The following is a 27881-nucleotide window of genomic DNA, read 5'->3' as shown; positions in this document are numbered from 1 at the left end:
TGAGGAAGAGAATTGTGAACGTTCATATTTTTTGCGTGGGAAAATTCATCACTTTAAGAAAAAGATTTAAAACTCAAGTTAAAATTTGCTTTAAAATGCACATTTTTGCAGATAAAACTTTTTGTCATATCAAATTAAGCAGATCTAAAACAATTCCACATTTGAAGGAAAAGGGTGCAAACTTTTAAGCATGTGATCAGATGTTTAGATTTGCTCTATGCCTATTGTATCATTAATTTCAGTCTAAATTTATTTCTTTTAATAACACAATTGATTGTCAAAAGCAAGCCATCTTATATCTTCCATATGCACTACAAAGAACATTTATGTCCTTTCATTATTCAATTTTCTGAAAATATTTTCCAAATAGACCCACCTTCTTTTTAAAAAATGGGACTTTGGGAGTACTCTGGTCATAGACAAGCATTCATGTGTGGTGAGAGGTGACAAAAGGGAGTCCTGGCTATGGTTAAGTATCGATTGGAGGACATCCAACCAGTCATTATGAAGGATAAAACGATGTAATTTTAAGCTCTGTGTGGCACTGTAAAGAGCTGACTTTTTGAAGAACAAAAAATAAAAAGCCAGAATGTAAAACATCTTGTACCTTATGGAGTTTTATTACTAATACTGGGACTTTAAACTTCCCTGACACTCCTGTGCTCTTTTGCAAGCAGAACTTTAGTTGGGGGGGGGGGAAAAAATGTCTCGTGATTGTAATCAGTGTTTCGTCAAAAGTTTGCATTAAAAAAAATCTAGGCTTGTTTTCGATATAAAGTTTGCTGTTTCTCAGAGCATGTTGTTTTATAATGAATGTAATCAAAGCAAACATGGTCTGTTTATCACTGTTTGTCATATTTTTGGACTTGTGTTGACATTCCCAGCCAAACTGATGAATGATTTGTAAAACTTCCCGAATTTGTAACATTTTGTTTCTGTGATTATTGATGTTTCCTAGCAACAGGAAAATTAAACGATTTAATCAAGGGCATTTACGACAGCAGGATCCTTTTTACTTCTAATACAAAGAACAACAGAAAAAAATTGTGCACTCAAGGAGCGTCAAATTAGATATATCTCACTGACATAAAAAAATGACTTGATGACCTGTTTTTCTCTAACTAAATTATTCAGTGGAGTAACATATTTGCTCCCTTACAGATTCCACTGGTTTGTGTTATTTTCTCACATTCACATGTGATACAAAATAAAAGTTCATATCAAAGAAATGTAGCTTGAATAAATATGAAAAGCAAGTTTTAAATGATTTAATTATTTGAGGGAAGGATAAGATATTCAAACAAAGCTGCCAGGATGTACAAATGAACCTTTTTCTTACACTAGTCAAGTGGTTCATCATCATAGGAGACAATAATGGCAATGATTAATTTTTGCATCACTTCTGAGGATTTTTGGCCCTCTATTCTTGCAGAATTGTTTTAATTCTTGCAGAATTGTTTTAATTCTTGCAGAATTGTTTTAATTCCAGCCACACAGGACAATTTTTGAGCTTTTTAAGGTCACACCAAAGCATCTCAATCAAAACTGAAGTAAAGATTGTGACTCAGTAACAATCTTTATTTCCATTTCCACGATGTGTCATCCTTTTACGGTGTTCTTTTTTTCGGAAATGTGTTCGTTTTCTGAGATGTAAGAAGCGCACGCACCTTCGTAAGCGTTCTACTTTTGTCTGGTCGGTGTGTGCAACATTTTCCTCAAATTCTTGGGCATCATCATAATGATTTGGGGGGCAGTAGTAGTTTTCCTCTTCTTATTTTCTCTGGAAGCTATTTTGGTCCAGGCTCTTTCCTTTGTGACATCTGGAGTTGGTTGGTCACTCCTCGTGATTCTTTTTTATTTGTTGTTGTTTTATGGGGTTTTTTGTTGGTTTTTGTTGTTGTTGTTTTGTTGTTTTTGTTTTTTTGTGAGAAATGGATCTCACTGTGGTTCAGTGAAGTTGATTTAATAAGTGGGACTGAGAACCTTTGTGTACATGCATGATCAGGTTGGCTTGAATAGCCCTCCCCTGGGCCTTAGTACAATAAAATATCATTAGAAATAATATTTTTACATTAGTTTGATAAAATAAAAGTTTGCGTTCCTTGTCTGATATTAAAATTTATTAGATGGCAGCAAAGGAATTCTGTAGTAGGATTAACTGTATAGCTTTGTCCAAGTAATAAAAGCAACATGTTACATAATGATTGTCAACCGAGCAGGAAAAGTTTCCTGTTTTTCTATCCACCACATTAGTGTGCCATTTCCGCTGCATATATCCTCATAGAGAGCCATACATATTTCATCAGGCTTAAAACTGAAATTGCATCCAGCCTGTTTTATTAGCATTTTAATCCCACTGCAGATTTGTCCGCTGTGCCACAGTTTGGATAGTGCATATCTGACTTTACATCTCGTGCTTTATAAAAACAACTTTATTTTCTTTATTTTAGACAGGCAAAGCAAGAATAAAGAATAATATATATATATATAAAAAAATAATCATTAAAATGTGACCATGTACAAAAAAAAAGGGTTCAGACTGGTGCTTTGTTATACTTATAATTCAACATGCAGAATTTTATTGCCAAATAAGATTTTATTTGAAAGAAACAACATTCACCTTGTCATTTAAATACAAATTATTTTTCTTCTTCTAAAGAAATGGCTTACTTCAAAGTGAGCTCTGTTGTCAAGTTTGTAAAGCATGCTTTTTTTTCAATAATCAGAAAAAAAAGATGAAAGCCGCTGTATGAATTCAAATTTAATTTGTTCAGTCATCCATTAAAATGGTTTGTCTCTCGCTACTGCCACAACACCGTCCCCCTGCTCTCGCCACATACACCCCCTCGTTCTCACTCAAGAAAGCTGTGTGGCAAGACCCAAGCTCTGACTCTGAATGACAATGAGATGAGCCGGAGAGAGGGAAAAAAAAAAAAGTACATATTGAGGGCACAGTGAGCTTAAGCAATTAAATTAAAAAGTTATTAACTTTGGAATGAGGGACACTGCTCTCCTTCCTGTCACCGCCTGCAGACGTAGAAATAAGGGAAACAGGAAGAGTGGTGAAGGGAAGGAGAAAGACAGAGAAGCGCAAGAGAAAAGAGAGAATTTGTAGGTGATGGCGAAGGTTATATGCTTAGGGACATCCTCTGCAGCAGTGATACTGCCAACTCTTTTACTCTGATCCATGTCTCTGTATGTGAACCTGCTCACTTGACCATTTGGAAGCAACTGCCTTGAGCAAAGGACTGGCTCCTTGCCTCTCTCCATACTTATTCCTATGTCAGCATCATCGTAGCATTGTGAGCCCAAATTCCAAGGGACTTGGAATCAAAGTTAATTAAGCTTTTGCTGTGGTTTGCACTAATAATAACTTATGAGCTGACTCCTAATTAACCCTAAGAAACTGCTTCCTTTTACTGGAGTAAGTGATATTTGGAATTATTACACAATTAGCACTGTTATGCCAAGCATAAACTTTTTCAGTAATGATTGTTCTATACTCTTTGATAAATGAAGCATTGCATTTACTCTGTGCGTTAGTGTTGAGAATATATTTAAAACACTTTTTACTGCGCATGCAGAAGTGGAGGTCTGAAATAAAGTGAGTCAAATACCATGGTCCAGAATTGCCCCTCATTAGTGGAGTTATAAATCTGGTCCATAATATCATTAGTGGGCAATGGATTTTGTGCTAATAATTCATTCAATAGGGATACATAATATCAGGTCATGGCCTCGAGCCATTTTTGTTTCCATTAAAATGTGTATTAACCGCAAAAGGATTAAGAAGCAAAGTATATTTCACAGAGTTTACGTCTTTGCAGCTTTTGCTTTAAATGAACGAGCCTTCGTATTTTGAAGATAGTGTCACAACAAAGAAATATGTCACTAAGCGGTTTAGGCATCATTTTTTTGTCGAGGTTTCTTTGTTTCATGATAACAGAAGTTTCTTGAAAATTTGCTTAGAGTAAGAAGCAACCCAAATAATTTAGATGCAGATAGAAACAATGTTTTCACACTGACTACACATGAACAATTTTTATTGTTTTTAATTTCAGAAAGCTCTACTCAGTTTATCTCAACTATACATATTAAGTCAGGGATACTTCTCAGTGCCTCTTCAAGATTATACTTCTTAAATTCTATTAATTTTATTCCATTATTTTTACACAACACTTCTATGCATATCCAACAAGTGTGGTAAGAGAATCAGGTTAATTTTTTTTCGCTGATCATTCCAAGGTTTCAGTGCATAAAACTGCTTTTTCATAAGTAACATTGCAATTAAAACTGAAACAAACTACTACTTTTCACAAGAAAACCCCATTTTTAATTTGCTCACTTTAGAATTGAAGGCGCTACATGTTACATTTACTTAAGAAGCCCTCCTACATGTGTGTTTCTTATAAAATAAACATTTTTCCACCAAATCTCAACTGCTGTTGATGCGAGGAACAATCATCTTGAAACGCAAAGTCAACTTTGCAAGTCGTAACTGTGGGTAGTCTGAGTTCCTAGTGGGAAATCAGACTGCAGAGAGCGTTTCAGTTGTTCGTTTGTTTTTTGTTTTTCTTTTCATTTGGGAAGTTGGAATTTCCCAGTTCCTAGTACATCAAGAATGCAACAATATTATTCACCTTCAGTCAGCCTGCCAGTTCTCTTCTTTCCACAGCTGTTTTCCATCACCTGTTTTTCCTCTGCCTGTTTTTCTCCGTCAAATGTTTGTATTTCCGTCTGATTATGTGCCTGTTTTCTGTTGCCAGCTTTATGTCTTGTTACTAATTTTTGCTTAGTTTTCTGTTAAATCATTAAATCTTTCATCATGACCATTCTGAATGCCGGTCTGCAGTTTGGGAAAGCTATAAACCTACATTACCTGAAACCTGGTTGCATGGTTACTTGCTCTTGGCTACTTACATATCAGTGTGAAGATGTCACAGAATAGATCGTAGACCAGCTGTTAGCACTGTTTCTTTTAAGTAAGAAAGTCCTGGGTTGGAATGGGAACTTTAGTCCCTGGCTGGGAACTAAAGCGAAGTTTTGATATTCTCCCTGTGTGCGTATGGATGCGATTTTCTCCTTTGTGAAAAAAAAGACATGCAGGTTAAGTGAATTGGTTGCTTTGCACTCTCTTTACAAAGCAACCAATTTACAAAGCAACAGACAATAAACTGTGACTCAGTACATTGTCTGTTGCTTTGTTTCCCTGTGATGGACTTAAAACTTGCCTGTTAGTATATCTAAGCTCTCGCCCCTTTGCCACTGGAGACCAAAAATAAGCCCCTTTGGAACGTAGGAAAATAAATGAATGACCAAATGAAATTTATTTGGTCATTTCAGCCAAGAAAAGTTATGTCATCTAATACTTGACAAGTACTAAAGCAAAACCTGAGCATAGGAAAATCATGCTTGACATCACAGGCCTGCTGTTGCGAGACATAAATGCAAATTTGCCGTTTTAAGTTGGTAAAACCCAAGACAAAGACTGATCTGCTTTTCGACTGCCTCAAGACTGTAGGTGGCATCCAAATCCTGTTAGCCTGCAGAGCCGTGTGAACAATATATAATGTGCTGGACTTAAGTTAACAACAGCATGCCAGGTGACCACACTCAATCATCTGATGCTGTTCTTACATTATGCAATCATGCAACTGCTTGACAGGCTTTGACTGACTGCCAAAAGGGAGGACTGTCGGAGAAGTGCCCTCCAACTGGAGTTGGATCCTTTAGTGGAGGAAATTGGCTGGAAATAAAGATGAAAATCAAATAATGCTTTTTGTACAAGAGCATTTTTTTCCTGCATAATCAGATTTCTGCTGAAAGTAACTGCTACTTTCTCTCTCTCTCTCTCTCTCTCTCTCTCTCTCTCTCTCTCTCTCTCTCTCTCTCTCTCTTTCTCTCTCCAGAAAGATCTAAACAGAGAGCTTTATTAAGTCTGATCAGAGGTGCTTAACACTAACAGATCATTAACTAGTTTCTTCTCAAACTGCGAACAGCATATCCAAACTCTGTTCTTTCTCTGGTCATGCTAAGCGGAAAAAGTCTCCCAAGAATCAACTTTCCTTTTAAACATTTTCTTTCTGCTGTTCAGGCTATTTTAAGCTGAGAAAATTCACACTATGTTCATGACTTTACTCCCAGAAGGCCCAAAGTGTCGTCTTTGTTTCATTTCTTAGCTTTCTACAAATTGCTTTGCTTGCTGAACAAAGACTAATGCTTCAATGTTTTACAAGGAAGCTATTAGGAGGATGTGAAAATGAAAATTTTCTTAATACTTATTCCATAGGCAGCTTGGTACCCTTCAAAACATTCATGTTGGCTTTAATGTGCAGGATTGAAGAAGTGTATTGTTAACCAAGATCCAGATTATTTATTTTTTCTTTTTTTTTGGGAGCATCTATGTATCATAGAGGGCGTGGTAAATTTCTAAATTCCGATAAACTTTAATCAGATTATTTGGTTAGGAACACATGTTCAAAATGAATTAATCTGCCAATCAGATGTCAGCTGGGTATTTAGGTGTCTAGGTCTAGGCCTGGTGAGGACAACCAGCTGAAGTTCAAACTGAGCTTCAAAATGGATAAAGTTTACAGAAGATGGTCCTAAAAGCCTCTGCTGCAAAACACCTGAATAGAATAATTAGGTCATTAAGGCTCTGGAGAACTTATCGACCAAAGATGGAGGAAATTAAGCCATTTCACTCCAGTGTTCTGTACCTGTGGCACATCTAAAAACTGCAGGACCGTGGCCCTTGAGGACTGGAGTTTGACACCCCGTCCTAAAACAATAGTTATTTAAACAAAAATGCTTTGCTTGAATTGTGATTAATTGCAATTAAGGTATGTAGAAAAGCATGTCTGAATGCATGGCATGTCAAACTCCTTCAAGGTTTGACATGCCATGCATTCAGACATGCTTTTCTACATACCTAACACACATAACACCTCAGGACTCCTGGTAACAGTCAGCTGAATTAGATAACATATTGATAAAAGAACAGACTGGTTCAACTGGTCTTAATTTCAGCTACAATAATTGTACAATAGGATTAGGCCTTGTGATGTACCACAGATAGACCCTGCCTTGTGTCTATGATTCAGTGTGGTGGTGTTATAATGGGACAATTTGGCTCTCTTGGTTCTTTTCGAGCATCCCTTACTTTGAAGGTTACGTCTGACCACATGCTTGCTACACAGTGAAAAAGTTTGGGGTTGTCAAACCAAGTCGACTTATTTCGCACAAATAGTTGAAGGGATGTTTCTCATTTTCGTACATTTTCTTCCCCCCAGTATGGTTAAGAACATAGCTTACTTCAAAATAAAAAAAAAAACAAGCATGGAAAACATCACTTACAAAGCATGCTCGGTTTATGCCTCGTATTCTATAATAAGCAAAGCCCCATCTTATCAAAAAGGTGTTATTTGATGGGCTTCGCCGCTACAAAGATGTGCTGTATTGTCTGGAAAAAAAAAAAAAGAAGAAAAGACAAGAATGAAGGAAATCATCAGGCGATTGTAGTCTGAGGCCCGTTCACTCCAATCTCCTTGTCTACCACTGCCACACTTCAAAGACGTCTCTGGAGAGCAGCTTCAAAACACACAGCTTTACAGGCTTTTTGAGGACCGCCACAAAGTCCCAAACCACCCAAAAAATAAAAAATGAAATGAAAAAAAAAATCTCTTCAGTTATTTGTTTAAAAGTGGGTTTATGGTACTGTCATCATTCTCTTTGCTTGACGTCACTTTTATCTTCCACCCCAGTATTGCAGTACTGTTTTTCTTTTTTTCTATTTGCTTTCCTTCTGTTTGCATTATCCTCCTTCACTCTCTCCTGCTGTTGCTTCATCCTGCTCTATCAGTGCATTGGACTCAAAATGCAGTAGCTTAAATCTTATCGGAGAGGAGGTTCTGCCAAGTGCAATCCATTACAGGAGAGTAGAGCGGCAATGTTGTGGGTTTTCTTTTTTTTTTTTCATAATTCAACTTTTATCTCCATTGATCCCCTCCGTCTTTCACCCCTTTCACTCTAACATCAGCTCAATTTTCTTTGCCATACTCATTATCTTCCCATTACATTTGCTCTCCCCCCCGTCGTTATACCATCACCCATGTCTTTTGATCCACCAACTTTTCATCCCGACTAATCTCTCTTTTCTGCCAACTTTACATATCTTTGTTTCCCCTTTTTTTTAACTGTAGGATATTTGCGGCTTTCAGGATTTATCATAAAAAAAGAAAAAAAAAACATATTGACAACACGCTGCTATTATATCTTGTCTTTTTTCCTCCTTAGTTGTTTGTTTTTCTTCTTTTTTTTTTTCTCCTCAGCTTGTCAGATTTTGTTTATTTATTGTCTCATGGCATGTTCGTCTTCTCTTCCTTTGTGTGTTTTCCAGGAATGGGTGACAGCCACTGACCTGCTCATCTCTTTGGACAGGCTGAATACCTTTGGGGACGAGTTTTTTAGGGATCCCAAAGTGCTGCGCTCATATTTTTATGCCATCTCTGATTTTTCTGTGGGTGGAAGGTAAGAGAACCAAAATTAAAAAGCAAAACAAAACATAATTTTCAAAATGCTTTTAGTCTTACTAAATTCCCTATGGTCATTGCTGGAATGTAAAGTTTTTTCAGTGCTGAATTTAGAATGTGTAAAAAAAATTTAATAAAATTTTTGAATGGTAATTTATTTAAATTAGCACAAGCAATACAGATTTCTTTGATATTTTTCAGTTTTACAAATGCACTTATGTTTGTCTCGAGTTACCCAAACAAATATGTCCTGTATAGAGAAAAACATTGCAATATTTGTTATTGGTTTCCACAGTTGCCACTGTATCTAAATTTAGGAGGACTTTGCTACAAGTTGTTCAGAAAGTTAAAGTTTGGGGAAGTTTCTCCAGCAAGACACCAAAAAATGTTTCTTAAATAACATCCAGTAGTTTCACATTTGGAGCTATACATTTGTTGCTATTGCTTTGGAGGCTTATTTATTGTAATATGGAAAACTTCTTAACTCTCCTAAAATTGCAGCTCTGTTAGATGTTTTAACTATTTGGACAGATGAATGTGAGTGGCTGTTTTAATACAGACTGCTCTCGATTTATGTAGATGAACTTACATCTTACATTACTTCAAAAGTCTGAGTTCTTGTCTGTCCCTTTTTGAAGAGTGAAGAGAAATGGAAAATATTATATCTCATTTATATATCAATTGATAATTTTATAATAATATCCCAATGATATCTCAACAAGAGAATCGAAAAATCTCAGCTCACTAAAGTGTCTAAGCACTCAACTAAACTTAAATAAGCAAAGTTTGCCTTAAGCTGTTTCTTACTTTTGTTAGATATTTTAGTTCCTTTTTTTCTAAGCATTTTTTAAAAATCTTACTGTCCCTCATAAATGGCCTTGAGGGTAGTTCAATGCACAGGCCAAATGGTTCAACTATCACCTTCATATTCCCTCTTTCTGCCAGTCAATTTTCCTTGTGATGAAGTTCAACCAGCAAAATACTCCACACTTCTTCCACTTTGGATTTGTTGCTCACATTAATGAGAACGGACATGTCACCACAAACCACACTTCACCTTGGTTGCTACATAAATAAAAAAAAGAAAAAAAAAAGACGTGGACAATTAAGTAGTTGAGATGAAATCTTCTGAGAGAATATAAAGTTGATGTGACACCTGTCATAAATGTTTAGGATCACTGCATCAGCGTGACAAATTACCCAGCAATGTCGCACCACCTGGGGGACAAACCCACAGAGCAACATGTTAGCTTTATATCTGGACAGTCTGTTGAAGAACATATGCCTTTACACTCTGCTGCCTCATGTCAACTCTGTGAGTTAGATGCTGTGAAAGATTTGTTGTGTTTTTTTTTTGTTTTTTTTTTTGGGAGTTGAGCATCAATGCAGCCGCCGCTGAATATAGATCGGTGCGTGAGCTGATGTGGTGGCCTCTAGGATGGAGAAAATAGTTTCTGACTGAAAGCTTGGCTGCACAGCAGCACTTTCTGTGCCCTCGTGTCCAAAACCTCAGCTGCTTCATGTGTCAGCAGATCAAACTCTTAAGCGGCTAATCCATAATGGGAGGGTAATTCAGTCCTATTGCCCTCACTAAGTAAACCCCAAAAATAAGCAGAAATTGTGTAAATCTTCTACCCACATCTTTTCTCTTGTTTAACTATATAAGTTTTGTGACATAACTACATCTAGGTCTGTCACAATAACAAATTTTTATGAGCGATTCATAGTCTTGAAAATGATTGTGATAAACAATAATATTGTTTGAAGAACATTTTAAACTGATATAATGATAATGACATATTGCAAGCACATCCTGCCAAAAATAAATACACTTTATTTTCAAAAGAACACATTACATTGGAACTGGTAAGCAAACCAGAGTTTTGCCTTTTTTTCATCCAGTGTTATCAACAGAATCAGAAAAAGGCAGGAAGAAACAATAAAGCCAATAAATTAAAATGAGGTTGATAATTTTCATTTATCATTCGATTAACTGATTCATTGTTTTTTGTGACAGGCCTAACTAAATCTAACATGTAGAAAACCTGTACAGACATGTCTGTTGGACTTTATGTTCTGATTCTGTGTTTTTAAAGCTTCCTCCATGACATTCTTTTCAGTTTATTTGTATTATTTTATTGGTTATTCCTTTGGGTCTTCCAGCACAGCTTTCAGTGGTCTGTGTCACTTATGATGTTCCTCTCGGCCTCCGAGTATATCACGCCCCTTTCTGCTACCCTTTCATCCCATTGATTATGATCACCTGGTCCTTGTTTGCACTAAGCACCCATCCCCACTGCACTTTTAGCCTGCTCTATTTCCCTTATTGTCTCACTGAATTTTCTATAGAAATTTATCATTCAGTTTAAATCTGCCCTACTCTTAGATGCATTTGGGTCAAACTCAAAGCTCCACATTTGTAGCCTCAAAATGTAGGGACATTTTTTCACATTATGTGACAGAACAACACATTTTCTCTCGTGATTGGAAATTGCGGAGGAGTTGCATGCAACCACTGCTGTGTTGGAGGACTCTGTTGAAAGAACAGGAGTTGCACATTGCATAATGGAAAAGTAGCAAGAAGAAAATAATTGCAAAAACATCTATCTCTTTTCTTCCACTTTACAATTGTGTACTACTGTGTGTTGGTCTATCAAATAAAATCCCAAAGAAACACATTAGAATGTGGGAGCTGTGACATGACAAAATCTGGATAACTTCAACACTTTTGCAAGACATGACATAAATTTTAACAGAGTTCCTGGGTATAAATTGGAGGCAGTTTATAGTCACTTGGTTGTCTTTTCAGTGATGGTGGAATAACTGGATCTGAGTCTCAGGCAAGCAGACATGTGATTATAGGACAGCTGAGTAAATTTGACAGAGGTTGCCACTCAGTGACAGATGTCTGCCCCTTATTGCAGCAACTTGACAAAAACCTGCAACACTGCCAGAAAATGATTCATACAGAAAAAGTAAGTCATAGCTGGTAAGAAATTAGCCTGTCAATTTGCAAAGGTGGAGAAAATAAATTAGAAAAAAATGAGCCGTTTGTCAGAAATTCAGAAGATATTTACTTTATTAAAAATGTTTAAGTACTTTAAGAAAGCAAGGAGTTTATGACTGTTGCTAAGAGAGCAATTTTATTAAGTTACTTGAACTTCCGCAAAATAATTCAATGATGAAAACCTTTTCCAAGATCTCATCTGGAAACTCTCTGCATCGTACGTCTGCCTTGATGCATATTGGAGACAGGTCCTGTGGGTCGATGAGTCAAGGCACGGATTTTTGCTCCAATTAGCAGAGCTGTGTTTTGTAGAAAAGAAGGTGAGAAATGTTACTCAAGAAACACATTTAAACTGCTGGCAGGGGGTGCATTCTGATCTCGCCTTGGCCTTCTGTTGCATTATGTGACAAGGGTAACATGTCGCTGCTAGAATGAGAAATGGGGGGAAAAAAACTTACATTTTTTAGAAACCTCTTACTTTTTCTGTTTAAAATTTTAAAAAGCTGGTAAAGTTGGGAAGACAATGCATTTTACAACTGCATAATCAACACGTTTTGTTACTATGTTTCATCATTTTCATATGACTCTCAGTTCCCCAAACTATAATTTGATGAAGAATCTATAAGTAAACATTACAACAGTATCCTCTATTCATGAATTAAATGAAAAGGTCAGCTCAAATAATGACATTCGGGGGGAAGTGGGGAATTTGTAAAAGTATTTTGCGGGTGCTAAATGAAGGCAAAATTTAGTTTTTGCATGTTTCTAATTCTATAGCTGGAGACAAAATATGACACTATATGCAGGTATGCACTGGAAAATCGGTGCTGGTTTTGGTGAAGCAATCTAAACCTGTTAACCAATAAAAAGAAGAAAAGTTTGTGACAGACTTTACAAAAAAGTCTGTCATAACACTGAAGAATTGATTCTTTCTTCCAGTGAATGTTCTCTGATACTTTTTGCAAAAAAATTTGGAATAGTAGTAATAAAAATATACATAGGTTGACTTTATGCTCAAAAACCTTGTCGTTTTCTTAAATACAAGATTGAAGTCTTATGTTTATGGGACGTTCCATCAGATGCATCAAATGGAAATGCATCTGATTAAGCAAAGGTCTAAAAAAGTACATCTGTATTATGCAACTGATGCACAGTGATTCGTTTCTGCCCCCATTGGATGTTGTGGTTATGGTAACATGAGGGATTGTTGTTGAATCTGAAAGGATGGTTTAAATGCAGGTTGATTTGGGGTGGGGAGTGGGGTGGCTGAGATTGGAGGATGGTGAAATGGACATATCACTGCCAACAATGTGTAATCATTTAACTCTGAATTTTCAGACAAGTACAAGCATGCAATAATTTTATTCTGTGATTAAAATCTTAACCTTAATCAATGCATTGAATCTCCATCTATTTGCAGCAGGTGTTAGTGCCTCTCTACCTATCATTGGGCTCCAAAGTTGAGATGTGGCCACAACACTGTCATTACAGTATACCTCCTAAAGAAATTGGGATTGCATTAGAATTAACCTGACTTTGATTTTTCTCTATAAAAATATTTCTAGGTCTTTCAGATATATTGTGCTTTAAGCTCTGGGTGTTTCAAGCATTAAAGGCGAGGTTCCGAAATGTTTGCAAGTTACTTTAAAGTAAATATTGAGCTAACAGTCGCTGTTCCATGCAGCACAAGCCTGTTGCTTTTTGTCATTGTCCTTTGGATCGGATGAGTATATTAGCAATGGCACATTAACACAGTTGAAAAGTGCAGCCGCTGAGGGGGAATGAAAACTCCACCTCGTCTCAGACCACATTTATGCCTGTGAGGGATAACGCGAAGTGACAACTCCGTATGGTGGAAATACCCTCTCTCTTTCCTCTGCCTTCGGCTCCGTCCGTTGTGTGCACGTTCGTTCAGTGTCAGAAATAAGCATGGAGAGAGGAAAGCACAAGGAAAGACTGGACTTGCAGGTGTAAAAAAATGTGTCTTATGTTTCCCTTTAGATGTAAGTGCAACGGCCATGCCAGCGAGTGTGTTGAGGGGGAACAGGGTGGCCTGGTGTGTGCCTGCCAACATCACACAGTGGGAACCGACTGCCAGAGATGTCACCCCTTTTACCAGGACAGACCTTGGGCCAGGGCCACTGGGGATTCTGCCAACGAGTGTTTGAGTGAGTAGCTTGATTCTGGGGGTGCTGTCATGAACCCACTGGGTGCAGCCATCTGGAAAATCCACAGGGCAGTGTTAAATTCTAGTGACAAGCTCAGGTTGTCAGGGGGTTGTGTAAAAACTATGAGTGTGATTCGCCCTTCATCATTGAAAGAAAGTAAGGAAAAAAACAGACAGCAGTCCTAACAAAAGCAGTTTTTACGCTGCACTTTGTATTCACTAAGCTGCTATTTCAAACACACATCTATATACTAATAGGCAACTTGGAATAGTCCAAGGACTCAACTACTAAAATGGTACTGTACTAATTCACATCACATTTTTATTTGTAAAACTTATTGAAAAGAATATTCACTTTTCCTTTCACTTCTTATGGTGTGCCACAAACATTTCTAAAAGACATTTAGGTTTGTGACAGTAATGCAAAAAAGGTCAAGAAGAATGAATACTTCTGCAAGGCCCTGCAAATTGCCAATCGATTCTTCCACCATTTCTGTGTTTTATATGTTTGCTGGAACAGTCATTTGTGTTTCCATATACATAAATTAGAGAATTATCCAGATTGGCTCACCCAACCATGAGCTTTTACTGAGCGCTGCCAAGGATGAAATGTAATTGGCTGAGGAATGAAAGAAGAGTGTCTACCAAATTGTTTTTTGCTTTACTTTTTTTTTCTATTAAACAGCAAGCATGTTTTAATTACTCTTACTCTGAGTAAGCGTCCTAAATATACTGCTGCTCCCAACTTAATCAATGCCATATATTAAGAACAAGTCAAATACGAGAGAGAATATGAAAGCATAAAGCAGATTCCTTTGTGTAATTGCGCAGCTGAGAGCTCATTCTCACTAATTTTGCCTCACAAGAACAGTCGCCATAATTCATTCTTTATTGTTTGGGCAAACTAATTTGACAAAACACTTTCTTTTCATCTCATGGATTTTGATCAGCAAGTTTGCATCGAACAAAGCAACAAATGCACAAAAATGTACATTTCAACCCAAGTAAAAATTTTAGTTATGTACCAAATCAGTTGAAAGATGTTAAACAATAAGTAATATAGAATATGATATTCTGTATATTTTAATTTCTGAGGAAAGGAATTATTTGCAACATTTTTTTTTCCTCAGAAAAGAGCATAGAAAAAGTTAAATGCATCCAAAGACCTCTTCATTTAAACTGTTTAGTTTCTTGAGTTGAACTCAGCCTAATTCACACAGAGTTTCAGCAGTATTCAGGTGGAAGCTTTGAAAAGAGGAGTGGAGTGACCCGTTTTGTCCGCTCTATGAAGAGTTTTGAAAGGTTTTGGGGATCAATGATCTGTTGGAACATCCGATTTTATCCAGGTTTTAGCAATTTGTCATAATTTGCCAGCCTAAGGCGATGGTAAATCTGTTTGAATTTCAGGAAAAAAAGACTCAGGATGTTTCAATTTGTCAAGAATTGGAGAGCGTATAAATCTCCTCCAAAATGGAAAAACACTAAATCAACAATTTGCTTTTTGAGGAGATGCATTGAGCTATCTGACACCAATGATCAGAAGCAATTTTTTATAAGTCTTTCTTCTTCATCTTTGTTTAGTCGTGAAATTGTCTTTTAGCGCTCAGCTGGGTTTGGAATGACAAAGACGTGTAATAATTTTGCAACATTGTACAAGATATTAGGAATGAATCTGTATTAATTTATTATTCAGAAGTTTTATGGAAGTATAGGAACTCAAAAGTGGTGTGTTTTATGCATGTTTTAATGTCATAAAAGGCTTTAAGAACAAAAATATGCCATAGTAAGCAAAGGTAAATATATGAGAAAAAATGTTGAGGATTGTAATTTCAAAGATGAATTAAAGGATATTAAAGATGTATTTATTTCTTGTACAGACAACAAAACCGCTTTGAGAAGCCTGAGGTGTAAAGTGCATTTGAGTAGCTTCCTGATGATTCCACAAGGCTTAATTGTTTTTTTTGTTGTTTTTTTTCTTTTCCTTTGAGTCATTGGGCCTTGAAAGAATCTAAAGACCGCCAACAAATGTGTCACCCAGATTATTGAAATGATCAGCTTTGTAAACCAGCAACAGGAACAAGTCTTTATTTCTGGTCCTAAATGCTGTGACACTCTTTGCCTCTGTTTCCATGTCAGAGCATCATGCTACAAGACAGACGTCACCATTCCACTGAATACCTTTCCAGTCGTGCCGCCGTTCAAACTGGAATTTTTCACACATCCATCACTTGCTGGCTTTTCCTCAGCCATCTTACAGCCCTGCAAGTGGTTGAAGATTATTCCAGCTGAAAGTGGGCACACTGTATTCTGACAGCCAGTCAAAAACTGACTCCCAGAGACAGACAACTGCTCTCTCGCCTGTTCACATCAGTTACCATAACCTGCATATATTTGGGTATTTTGAAGGAGACCAAAGAAAAGGAGCTGAGCCAGGTGACAGGTTCAAACCTACACCCATATTAAAGTAAAGTGACAGCCCTGGCTCACTGTGTTTTCCCTTGGAACAAATATTATACATAACACTTAGAGTTGTCTTTTAAATGCTGTGCAAGATGTCAGATATGCTCACCTAAAGGTAGTCTTTGGAACCTTTTTCTTTTTTTTTTTCAGTGCAACCTGAAAAAACTGAGAAGTGACTTAATGAGAATGTGTAAAAATACAACATAATTTAAGCCCATGGGTTTCTTAACGGTCGTTATCAGCTACCAAAGGATGGAGAAACTTTTCAGCTTCGTAGTTAGGAAATTCCAGCACGTCAGTAGCAGTGACTGTAACTCAAAAAATCAAAAAAAAGCACAATTTTGAGCTCTGATTGTGTTGCAACTCAGTACTGAGATACTCTGTTGAAAACTGCAATGTACATTTTCTGGGAGCCTACTCCAGTTTGCTGCCAGAAAAGAAAAAAGCCCCCCTTTTTTTCCAATCGTCACACCAACTCTTGTCACAGATTAAAAAAAAAAAAAACTTTCTGCTTCAAATCTGCCCTGTGCACTCATAGGACATTAAATGAAATGTATTTTGTTTTTGGTTTTATCATTTGTGCTAAGCCTCACTGACTGAGCGAATGCATGTGATTAATACTTATGTTAAAGCTGTCCTAATTCTTGCACTTTTACACTTTCTCTTTGCACCAACAAACTTCAAAGTGTTGTGTGCTTTTTTTTTTATTTGTGAGACCAGAAAGTTGTGCATAATTATGATGTGTAAAGTAAATAACTGCAAATGATTGGTATTCTTCTGCATGTTCTTTTTATATCTCTAAGTAAATTTCAGTGCAACCAGTTGCTTAGAGATCAGTAAAGAGAGTTCATCTGGGTGCATTTCAATTTCTCTGAAAATATATCTGGAAAACATCAGTGAGCAAGCAGAATCATGAAAACAAACAAAAACAAGAAAGTAATACTTAGCAGACAGGTCAGGGAGAAAGTTGTGGAGATGTTTAAAGCAGGCTTGGATTATTAAACAATGTTTTGAGCTCCAAACATGTAAAGCTCAAGATTTAATCTAGAAACAGATTATAGCTGCACTGCAGCCCTACTCATTCTTAACAATCAGAAGCCCATTGCATATTTCTTATTTACAAGAAGAAGTTATTAGTTTGTACGAAGTGTAATTATAGTTTGTCACAAGCCATGTCAGAAACCCAGCAAACACGTGAAAGAGTGTACTCTACTCTTATGAGATTAAAATTAAACTTTACTTTGTCCTACCTACAAAGCACTGTGACTGGAAGCTAAAAAGTCACCCAGTAATGAAAGAAAATGAAAGTTGCTTGGGTCAGATGAAACCAAAATTTACCTTTTTGCCCGACATACAAAATGTTGTGTGGTGGAATCCAACGCTGCCCATGACCTTCATCCCCACTGTGAGACAATCCCGTCTGGAGGCTTTTCTTCAGCTTTGGTCAGGAGAGTTAGTCACCTTCCACCAGGTGATAATCAATTGAATCAAAGCTTATTTGTGTTCAAATGACCCAGTCAAAGTCCAGACCTAAATCTGTAACAAGATTTGAAACTCTGTATTTCCAGATGCTCTAATCCAATCAGACGATAACAGAAGATTTGGGCAATGAAATTTGAAACATTTCAGTGTCTGAACAATTTCAGTGTTCAGAAGTGCAAAACCAGGAGAGAAATTGCTCAAAAGACCTGATGACCTTTAATTGCAGTGGTAGATATTTTTAAAAAGGCTTGTTACAAATGGAAGCAAGATTTTACTGAATCATGTTTAAATTCCTTCTATTTCACAATAATCAACTGTTCTCTGTTGGTCTATTAAACGAAATTAGAAAAAAGATATAATGTTTGGAGTTGTAAGTGTTAGAGAATTTAAAGGGCATTGTACTATATCTTGATATCACAGCCTCAAATGTTTTTTCTAATTGTCTGATTGATTGCTTTATTCAACAGACTCCACATGCTCCACATAGATGCACAGCAATTCATAAAAAAATCTTCTAAAAGATCCCATACCAATGTTTCCACAAAAATGACTGGTAACATGGCGCACTGAGTATTATTTTTAAACATTTTGTTTTGAGTAGATCCTCCTTAACCTTGGCCCACTCTTTTTTTTTTCATTAAAAGACAGTGTTCATTAAAAGATTTTGTTCAACACAAAATAATTATACACAAACAACTAACTGCTGATCATTTTAAGGCAGCAACCAATTACTGTTGCTTAAAACAAGTCTAACAATATAAAGAGAAGCCAAGTATGTTTTTTTCAGACAATATTGCTTTTACAGTCGCTTAGCAGAAGGGACAATTCATAACAGGCTTTTGACCTTTTCAGTGCTAGAAAACCATATAGACATTCAATAGAATCATAATCAATATAATGCAGAACTCCTTAGGATATTCAGAAAATAAAACTTGACTGATCAACCACTTTAATATTTCTCACAAATCTAATAAACTTCGAAAAATTTTAAATCTTCTGGAACACCTCAAAGCCAGGACTTTACAAGTGAAGTGGAGTCTTCGCTGAAAAATTAATTTGGAATAAATTAATTTGAAGTGTTTGATCTCCGTCTTTGCAACTTGCGTTTGCTTATTAGTTGATGCTTTTTCAGTGTGTGGAACTTGTTTGAATTCATCTTCATAAACATGGTTATTAGGGCTGGGTTGACAAAAAGAAATGTCTGTCTTTCAGATTTAAAGAAGCATCAAATATATTTTCACTCTTTTTTTAAAATCCTTTAAAGGACTATAAAAACATGTCCTTTTGAAGTAGTTTAAGTTGTTACAAAAAAAACTGTAATTAATAAAAAATTAAAAAATGGGGATATAACCAATTAACTTCCTGTATTGTCGTGACTCTATGAGAAGCAGGTTGTTGAAATAGGCATGTCGTAATGCATCTTTTAAAAATTAAATTAGTGCATGAATGTTCATGAAACTGTACAGCTTCATAGTTTGTAATGTTAAAAATATGTTGGCAAATATGTGAGAACTAAGAGTTGAATCTGTGTACAGATGTGTTGGGATGTAATGGAATACCATTCTCATCAAGATTCTCCCCTCTGAGAATTAAATCCTTTATAGCCTGTCAGTTTGCAGTGGGTCCCTGGAAAATTCATTGTTTGCCTGATGTTATAATAGGTTCAGCCTGAGGCTCTTTCCATGGGGACACACTTTAAATTCCATCATCACATCTTTAAAGCTGACATATGCATTTGTTTAGAGAAAAGGGAGTCATTTTCTTGAACGTCACCATAAAAAGTCATTATTTTAAAACTTATTTTAGCCTCATCGGAATACTGCTTTAACGTTGATGAGTAAAAGTCGATTTAATTTTTCTTGTTTTTGTCAGGTGGACTTCTTGTCATTCTGTTTTTTTGTTTTGTTTTTTGAAAAAAAAAAGCTAATTTGTTTTTACTGCAGCTGCAGTTTTTCATCTTTTGTTGCAGTATAACTCTAAACATGAGATCTTCACTGTTTGACTCTTTAATATAAGTTAGTTGTGATTTGTCTCATTGCCGTTTTACCTAGCCTGCATTCCTTTGCAATTCTATTCATTCTTAACTCTCTATTTAAAAACAAAGAGTGAGAACCTCAGTTTGTGAATCTATTCCCAAATACAAATATATTTTCTTAATTTCAAAAGTACAGCATCCACCCAGGAAACCACCCGACGTGTCGAATGATTCATTCTGAAGATTTTCTTTTTTTTATTTTATTTTTTCTAAGAATAAGCCAATTGTGCAATATTTTTGTTATACCTAAAGTATGTTTCCACACAGACTAAACGGTCTGGACTAGCATACCTAAAGTCTTATGAAAACAATCGCGGCAAACCTAATGACTCGATACAATATGCTTCCAGTGTCTTCACATCCTTGTCAAGCAGGATAGAAACTGTCTTCTACCAATTTAAATATTAATTATAGCTTGACTGAATAGTTCAATAAATAGGATCAAGCGGAAATGTAATTGACTTTTAAATCAGTCTTTATAATTAGACTCAATTTACTATATACTTAAATTTTTATTTTTACAAGTTGGTGGTTATTTTTCAGAAAGGTGCTGCTGTGTGATTAATAAAATCTTACACAACACTCAGAAGTATATTAGATAACCAAAAACTGATGATATATCAGTTTCTTGAAGCTGTTTCTGAATTTAGTGTTAACTAGATGCAATATTTAACAAATATATTTTTTATACTAATGAGAATTTTAAGGGAAGGAAATGTGTATTGTTTTTTTTTGTTGTTGTTGTTGTTTTAGGGGAGGAAGGTTTTTTAAAGAAATTACTTTTTTTTTTTTTTACAATGCATAACTGTATGAATTTTTTGTTATAATTAATATCCCTTTCATTTGTTGAGTATTTTATTTTATTTTTTTGTAATCTCTTGCTTTATGTATATATTATCTTTAATGTCAAACAGGCTTCTCACACTTATTTTCCAAAGATATTTTTTTTGGCGTTGGAGCGATAAGTCTTGATTTTCTCCTTCACCCCTCAACAGTTTGTGCTCCAAAACTCCTAGATTAAATCACTTTAGAATTGATCACAGAGTGATAAAGGTTTGCAATATCTGTTACACAATTTAATGGGAGAGAAAAAGAGGCCAATTCCCACACAAACCCCTCACCCCTAATTTGATTTACAAAAAATGATGATGTTTTCAGACCTGAGAAGCTTTCTCTTCAGGACCAAAAAACGCTGTCTGTTTTAATAAATCAGCCAATGCAATGGTGAGAAGCATTTGCTGGAATTGACTTTTTTTTCCCTTTCAATTGGACGTGTGAGGCCAATCTCTAGCACCATAAATGAGATTAAGCAAGTGAGGTGCAACGTGCCAACCACTTGTCAATATTTATTACACAGCCATAATAAATCTAACAATATAAACCATCTTAGTTAGTTACTGAAAGACGACTTTACCACTTTAGTGTTACCTCACTTTTTCCACATTTTTTGTTACAGCCTCATTTCAAATTGAATGAATTTAATTTCTTTCCTCAAAATTCTAGACACAAATATCCCGTGATGACAATGTGGAAAAAGGGAAATGTTTTGCAGATTTGTTAAAAATAGAAAATCACATTAAGTATTTTCTGTCTTTGGCATGAATATAAACAGTTTTCGGTTTTCACTGTTCCTATTAAAACGGAGAGAAGACATTCCTATTTATCAGTGCAATATTTGTCAAGAAAGCTAAAACATCTTCTCCAAACAACAACTTTAATGCTGTAAGTTAATCTTGCTGCAGTTAATGAATTATCAATCCCAGTGTTAGAAGATGTTAACCAACCATTGAAGAGAAACATTATAGATAAAAATATTAATGTGGAAATAATGGAAAGACTTCAGTTTGTAAACGGCAAAAAAAATAAAACATAAAAAATCTCATTGTAAATGCCAACAGATTGTGGGTCACAAAGGGGTCTTATTTATGTAGAACAATCTCATGTGCAACATGATGCCTCAAATGCTCGTTCATCACCTTAGATTTCTTGACCAATCCGACATCTCATTCATCCGGCAAATTAAATGTAAAGGAGAGAAATTATTGTGCCTGCAGGGATTCTGCACCATTACTGTTCTTCTATTATACCATGGAAATATTAATATATTGGACAGACAAAATAACATTTTTGTTTGTATTAGTTCTCTAGCAAATCGAGATGGCAGCTTATATATATATATATATATATATATATATATATATATATATATATATATATATATATATATATATATATATATATATTCTTATATCATGCCCTGCTCCTGATTGATGATGCAGAATAGAGGCTTTAATGAGTTGATAATTGATATTAGTCATTAGCTTACAACTAATGAGAAATGAAACCTGCTTCCAGTGACTGCATTTGGCATGATTGCATATTTAGGAATATGCAATCATGTGTAGAGTTGTGTTTTTTTTTGTTTGTTTGTTTGTTTTTTTTAAATTAAGGTTTGCCAAAGCCTGCCATTTAATTTTAATTTTTTTTTTTGTTACTTTATTATATTCTATCAAACAGCATGTAGAAAAAAAACACCTTTCTGTCTCACTCTTAGCCATATTTTTTGTGAGCGTACAGTGGCTGCCCTACAGGTAGGAGAGTTTAAAGTGACACACTGGAGTGTAAATAATTTGCTTGGAAAATAGAATACCATCATCACACACAGACCTACCAGTAAAATTGAAAATAATAATAATGATAAAAATATATGCATACATGTCTATTAAATATTATATATTTATATATAGTTTCTATAGACTGTGTTTGGATCTTCCCTTTTTAGCTTTACTCCACCTTATATCTATGATGGCAAAACTTTTATATTTTTTTTGTTTTAGCAAAGTGTAGAACCAACCTGCTTCATATTTACAGTATATTTGACTTTGAATGTGATGACATTGCATTTTTACAGCCACATTATACAGTGTTTTCACAGGTTATTATGAACTGCAAGAAGATATTGATGGCTAAAACCACAGAAGTAGATTGTTTCTCTTGCCGTGTGTCCACACTAATCTGTTTGAAATAGATCCCCAGGCAGCATTATCGAGGTAATGTAGACAGCTACATATGGATGATATGCAAAAAACTTGCTGAAGATATTCAGATGGAGTATGAACTGCTGATGTACTAGTCTCCAAAGCAACGTTAGTGCCACTGGCTCACATTTTTTGTGAGGAGTAGTTTTCCCCCTCACTGAGGAAATAGGGGTTTCCTAGAGAAAAGACATTTAATTAGATTACAACCACTCTCAGCAGGCTCATTTAGACACATGATAATGTGGATACAGATTGCCATTTGGCCTGCCAAATTGCTGACTTTATGTATCACCATGTGTTCTGCTTTATGCTTTGTGTCACTTGTGTTTTATTTCTATATTTAATCAAGGTTATTATTTAGCTTTATTCATTTCAGGACTACAATTTTTCACAAACTAAACTGGTACTTTAGCAGAAACGAAGGATTTCCCTAGTCCACTTAATCAATGACTGTTTACTCACAACACTGACTACTAATTTCTGTCAACCCAAATTTTAGTCAGGCCTCTAAAACAGAGATATTAATAAATTAAGATATGGTTAATAGCTTATTTTCTGCATGATCTACAATGTATATACATTATATTTTCTTAAAATACTTGCATTAATTTTACAGAACTTAAAGATAAATATTGGGCAACCATTCTGTTTTTCAAATAATCTTTATATGTATTCTTACATGCAAAATCTGCTGTAACTTTAACAGCAGTTTCTATATTTGCAGAGTTTTAATATACTCATTTAATTCCTCCCACTCTTTGTTTATAGTTTTAAAATAAAACCCTTGCCAATTTACACATCTTCAAATGTGCGGAAGCCTTTACTTTTGTAGCATTTGCAACACAGCATTTTGAGTTATGCAAATACTCTACCCGCATCCCACTTCAGTTCTGCTATTGAGAAACACTGAATTTATGCCAATGCTGTTTCAAGTTAAAGTTTTCCTGAGTTCATTTCTCCAAGTTCCCACTCTGATGTTCAGCCAGAATTGTATTGTTGGAGAAGGTGGCTTCATCATGAGAAAAAAAATGTTGAAAATAACTGAATGAGCCTTCAAATGTCTGTGCAACCTTCTTAGTGCTGGCGATGCACAGGTTCTGTGGTCTGCAGAAAAAAACGGGATGCTGAAGAGGCGGATGTGCAGAGCTGTAAATGTGGTCAAGATGGCCGAGCAAGCTAAAGAAAACTCTGTGGGGGGTCTTGGGTTAAGAATATTGGAGGAAATGCCATGAAGTGGTTTGTTTCAACTCTGTGTACAGCTTGTAACCATCTTCATCCCACAGACAGGAAGGAGATTAGTGGTAAAGCCAACACAAAATGCCACCATGTCCCTTTAGAGGAACCCGATATTGATTTTTTCAAGTCTCCTGAATCCTGCAGTAGTTCCCCAAAACCATGTCACCCATGTAATGTTTTGATAGTGTTTGTGGCGAAGCACTGTAAACCACGTCCATCTAAATTCTCCAGCAAAAAAAGGTGCTCAGCTCAAAAGCCGCACCACACAATTAAATAATAATAATAATTTAAGGAAAAAGAGAAAAATCTCCATCATTGTTCATGTTTAGTCTGGTTGAAATTCTCCCAGAGAAATTCACTTCAATGGGAGAAAGAGCAGGGAAGGGAGATTAGAATCGAATTAGGAAGGCAACGACTCTGTAACTCCACTTTATTACAAAGAATTTGAACACATGTTGGTTAAATCTGCCATTAACTAACATTTTTTTCTCAATAGTAACTTGGTGTGACAACGCTAAAATAAAACACGATACAGATAGTAATTAAGGCAGTGTAAACTCGGCAAGAGAAAAAGTAGCAAAAACGAAGGCCAGACCACTTGAGCTGAGAAAATCCAGCATGAGTTTGAAAAAACACTATGTTTTCTAAGAAAACTTCCCATGACGAGTAAGAAAGGAGTAATACAAAAATTAATCTGAAACAAATGCTTTATTTATCTTTTAGGAACAGCAGGGACACTCTTAATGCCATATGTTATTTTGAGCTTTAGGAACAGCCTTCCTGAACAGACTTTTTCCCCCCGTTGCATGTTTAAGGATACTTTTATAGGTCACAGCTGTCAACTTAATTACACATCATCCAGTGGACCAATAAAAAAGATTATTGACTTATTAAGAATACATTCATCTCTCTTTTAGGAGGTTTTCCTAAATTAAAAAGACTCATTATATCACATGTCTTCCTGTGAGTCATTAGTGCCTCTGACTCAGTAAGTCTGCTGATCCCATCCAGGTTAAATCTGCTGGGGAGCTGAATGTCCTTTTGCTCAAAGTGAATGGATAAGATTGTTTAGATGGCAAATTTAAAAACAACTGCAATTCACCAACGAGATTAAAAAAACTCATACAAAGCTATATTCAAAAATATAGCAAAAAGAAGCACAGGTTTTCTGCTTCATTACTTGAAAGTGATTGAAAATGGGTTTTTTAGCAGCGATTTAAATTCATCAGCTGTTTAGGTGACTGATTTTCAAAGCCAGGTCATTCCAGAGTAGATCACCTCTGAAAATACGCCATCACCTGTTGGTTTCAGTCTGCGTCTGGATGCGTCAAAAAATGACTCGCCAGCGCAGCTAAGAGTCCCTGTCAGATCTTAAGAGGGAAACTGTGGTGTCAAGCTATTAAGACTTTTAGGAGTTAGCAGTATGTTGTTGTTGTTTTTTTAAAGAATTATGAAGAAGCAGAATTATGGGTTCATGCTGCTTTCATCTAATAGCATGTGAATAAATTTCACTGCTGTTTTTTATTTGATTTAATACAATACATAATACACACATTATTACACAAATGTGTGTTTACAAAGCCTGTGTTCTGTAGAGACCAATGCACCGAATCTCACTGAAAACCTCTTGGTTATTCCACCAAATACTGATTTCTGAACTGTAAGTTAAAACATGTTAAAACATTAGTATTATTGCGTCTATATAAATATAAACTTGTTTTCTTTGCATTATTTGAGGTCTGAAATCACTGCATCTTTTTTGTTATTTTGAGCGTTTCTCATTTTCTGCAAATATATTTTTTTGCTTGGAATTTCAGCAACATGTTATTAGTAGTTCACAGAATAAAAGAACAATGTTCATCTCACTCAAACATGTACCTAGAAAGAGTAAAATCAGATATACTGATCAGTTTAAGTGGTCTCAATTTTATTCCATTACAGATAGCTAATGCACCAAATATTAGCACCTAAAACTACACAACATTGAAAACTATTTAAGCATTTTGTTAAATACCACTTTCAGCATATTGATGGAAACAAATTTACTACATAAACCAAAACTAGACATTAATTAAGCAGTACAACTTAGAACTTTCTCTATGAAGTAGTACTTATTCTGTCCATTTTCTATAGAAATGAGTAACATTTTCAAATGATCTCAGCCTACAAAAACCTAAATTAGTGCAAATAACTAGCAAGCTGCTGTTATTACTCAATAACCCCTGAGTATGATTAGTTCACACAAGTCTGTCTTTAGCAGATGTCTTTAAATTTCTAAAAATGTCACTAAATGCCACGTTCTGCAGTCTACACTAGCAGAAATGCGACAGTGGCTCAGGCTGCTGTTGAAGGTGCCACCGCCTGGCTGTCAGTCTGTCTGACCTGCAGCGGCAGCAGCACCACTGGCTGGAATGATAAAGATAGAGTGGATGGGAGGTGACAAGTGGAGACAGCTGAATTTGTGCACTGGCGGCCCACCAGTGCCAATCAGAGCCTGACTCATGCAGCAACTTTCTGCGTTGGAGGAGGACAGTGTTTGTCAGATTTGGCTCCGCTATAACCAGTGGGACTGCAAACGTGATAGCAAGGGGAATCAATATTTGTCAGAGAAATGCATTTAGTGTTTGAAAATATACTTTTAGCTCAGGAAATCCGAAGGGATTTTGGGCTGTTATGAAGAAGCAGCATTATGGGAAGAAGAAAAGTTTTAGGTCCATGCTGCTCTCATCTAATGGCGTGTGAAAAAGTTTCTCTGCCGTTTCACTTTTGAGTTAATGGATTTCATACAAAACGTGGGTTTACAAAGCCTGTAATGTCTGCAGAAACCAATGCATCTGCTGGAAGTCCTTTTTTTTTTCTTGAGGAGAGATGCTTATTTCTTTTCTCCACCTTTTGAATTGATGGCACTTAAAATAAAATAGTGAGGGAAAAACTGAAGTGAATCTCTCACTTTGATATTTACTTTCAGGAGGTTTACTGTTAGTCTTTAACATCGTCCTTAATACTCTTATTGTGTGCCATTATCATTTTAGCCTAATTGTATTTCATTTTCAGGTGGATGATAATTGGGATGGACACAGTTTATCTATGCCTATGTTTTTCATAAAAACAGTTTGTGCCAGATTTATGCCCTTTAAATCTTGGACTATTTAACAGATTTAAGTTCTGTTCTCTGTGTTTGTGTGAACTATTAAATGAATGACATGTCAAATGTTTAGTAGTTACTAAAGCATGCACCTGCAAGGCTTATGGCACAAATTATTTGACAAAAGTTATTTTTTCATAACACAGTAGGAACAGTGTTGTGGGCTCCCTTTTTTGCCGGTTTGTCGAAGGCTCAAGTTGGTTTTCGTGCAGCAGTTTTCAGGATAGATCTGAGGAGTTGGTTCGTTAACTTGGATTTTTCATGGGCTTTGTTGATGTTTATGACACAAAACGTCTGCTCACACACGCAGGTCAAGCAAAACAACACCGGCATCTTCTGAGCCCCCCGCCGCTGGTTAGAAAAGTGACTTCGTTATGGAAAACGTAAAAGTCACTCGGTGTAAGTGAGCTGAACTTCTTTGAAATGGAGTCAGACTGAATATCGACCAGTTCCAGCAGCTCCTCCTGTGATGCTGTTTCAGGATCTTGTGACAGGGGACAGGACTTTCACAAGTTAAATATGGTGATCCGTGTTTGGTGACACTGGCGAGTTTACTCCAGGGTAGCTTCATTCTCTCAGTGACATCAGCCAACAAGCCTCTTAAGTCCTCTCCTCATGTTTGTCCTCTGAAGGACTCTGTGGTTGAAAACTCCTCTGCTGTAAAAATCCGTTGGTAATCCCTTGGATAAAAATAAGGAGCTGAATATCGCCTATGTATATTGTTTCATTCAGTACATTTTACAATGAAGAGTTTTTCCTATTTTTATTTATTTATTTTTT

The 27881-nt window shown here is 35.9% G+C and overlaps 1 protein-coding gene across 1 annotated transcript in view; it reads left to right on the top strand.

Annotated features, from left to right (window-relative positions):
- Positions 1-27881, top strand: part of lamc3 (laminin, gamma 3) — a 115518-nt gene that overhangs the window by 15253 nt on the left and 72384 nt on the right. Inside the window, exons 3-4 of the mRNA XM_055052666.1 lie at positions 8399-8529; positions 13540-13706. Coding sequence (XP_054908641.1) covers positions 8399-8529; positions 13540-13706 — 298 coding nt within the window. The remainder of the gene's footprint in view (positions 1-8398; positions 8530-13539; positions 13707-27881) is intronic.

This window comes from Poeciliopsis prolifica, unplaced genomic scaffold, assembly GCF_027474105.1.
Source record: "Poeciliopsis prolifica strain line A6 unplaced genomic scaffold, Auburn_PproV2 SCAFFOLD035, whole genome shotgun sequence".
Taxonomy (NCBI): domain Eukaryota; kingdom Metazoa; phylum Chordata; class Actinopteri; order Cyprinodontiformes; family Poeciliidae; genus Poeciliopsis; species Poeciliopsis prolifica.
The sequence above is the reverse complement of the archived record's forward strand: the minus strand, read 5'-3'. Positions and strand labels throughout refer to the sequence as shown.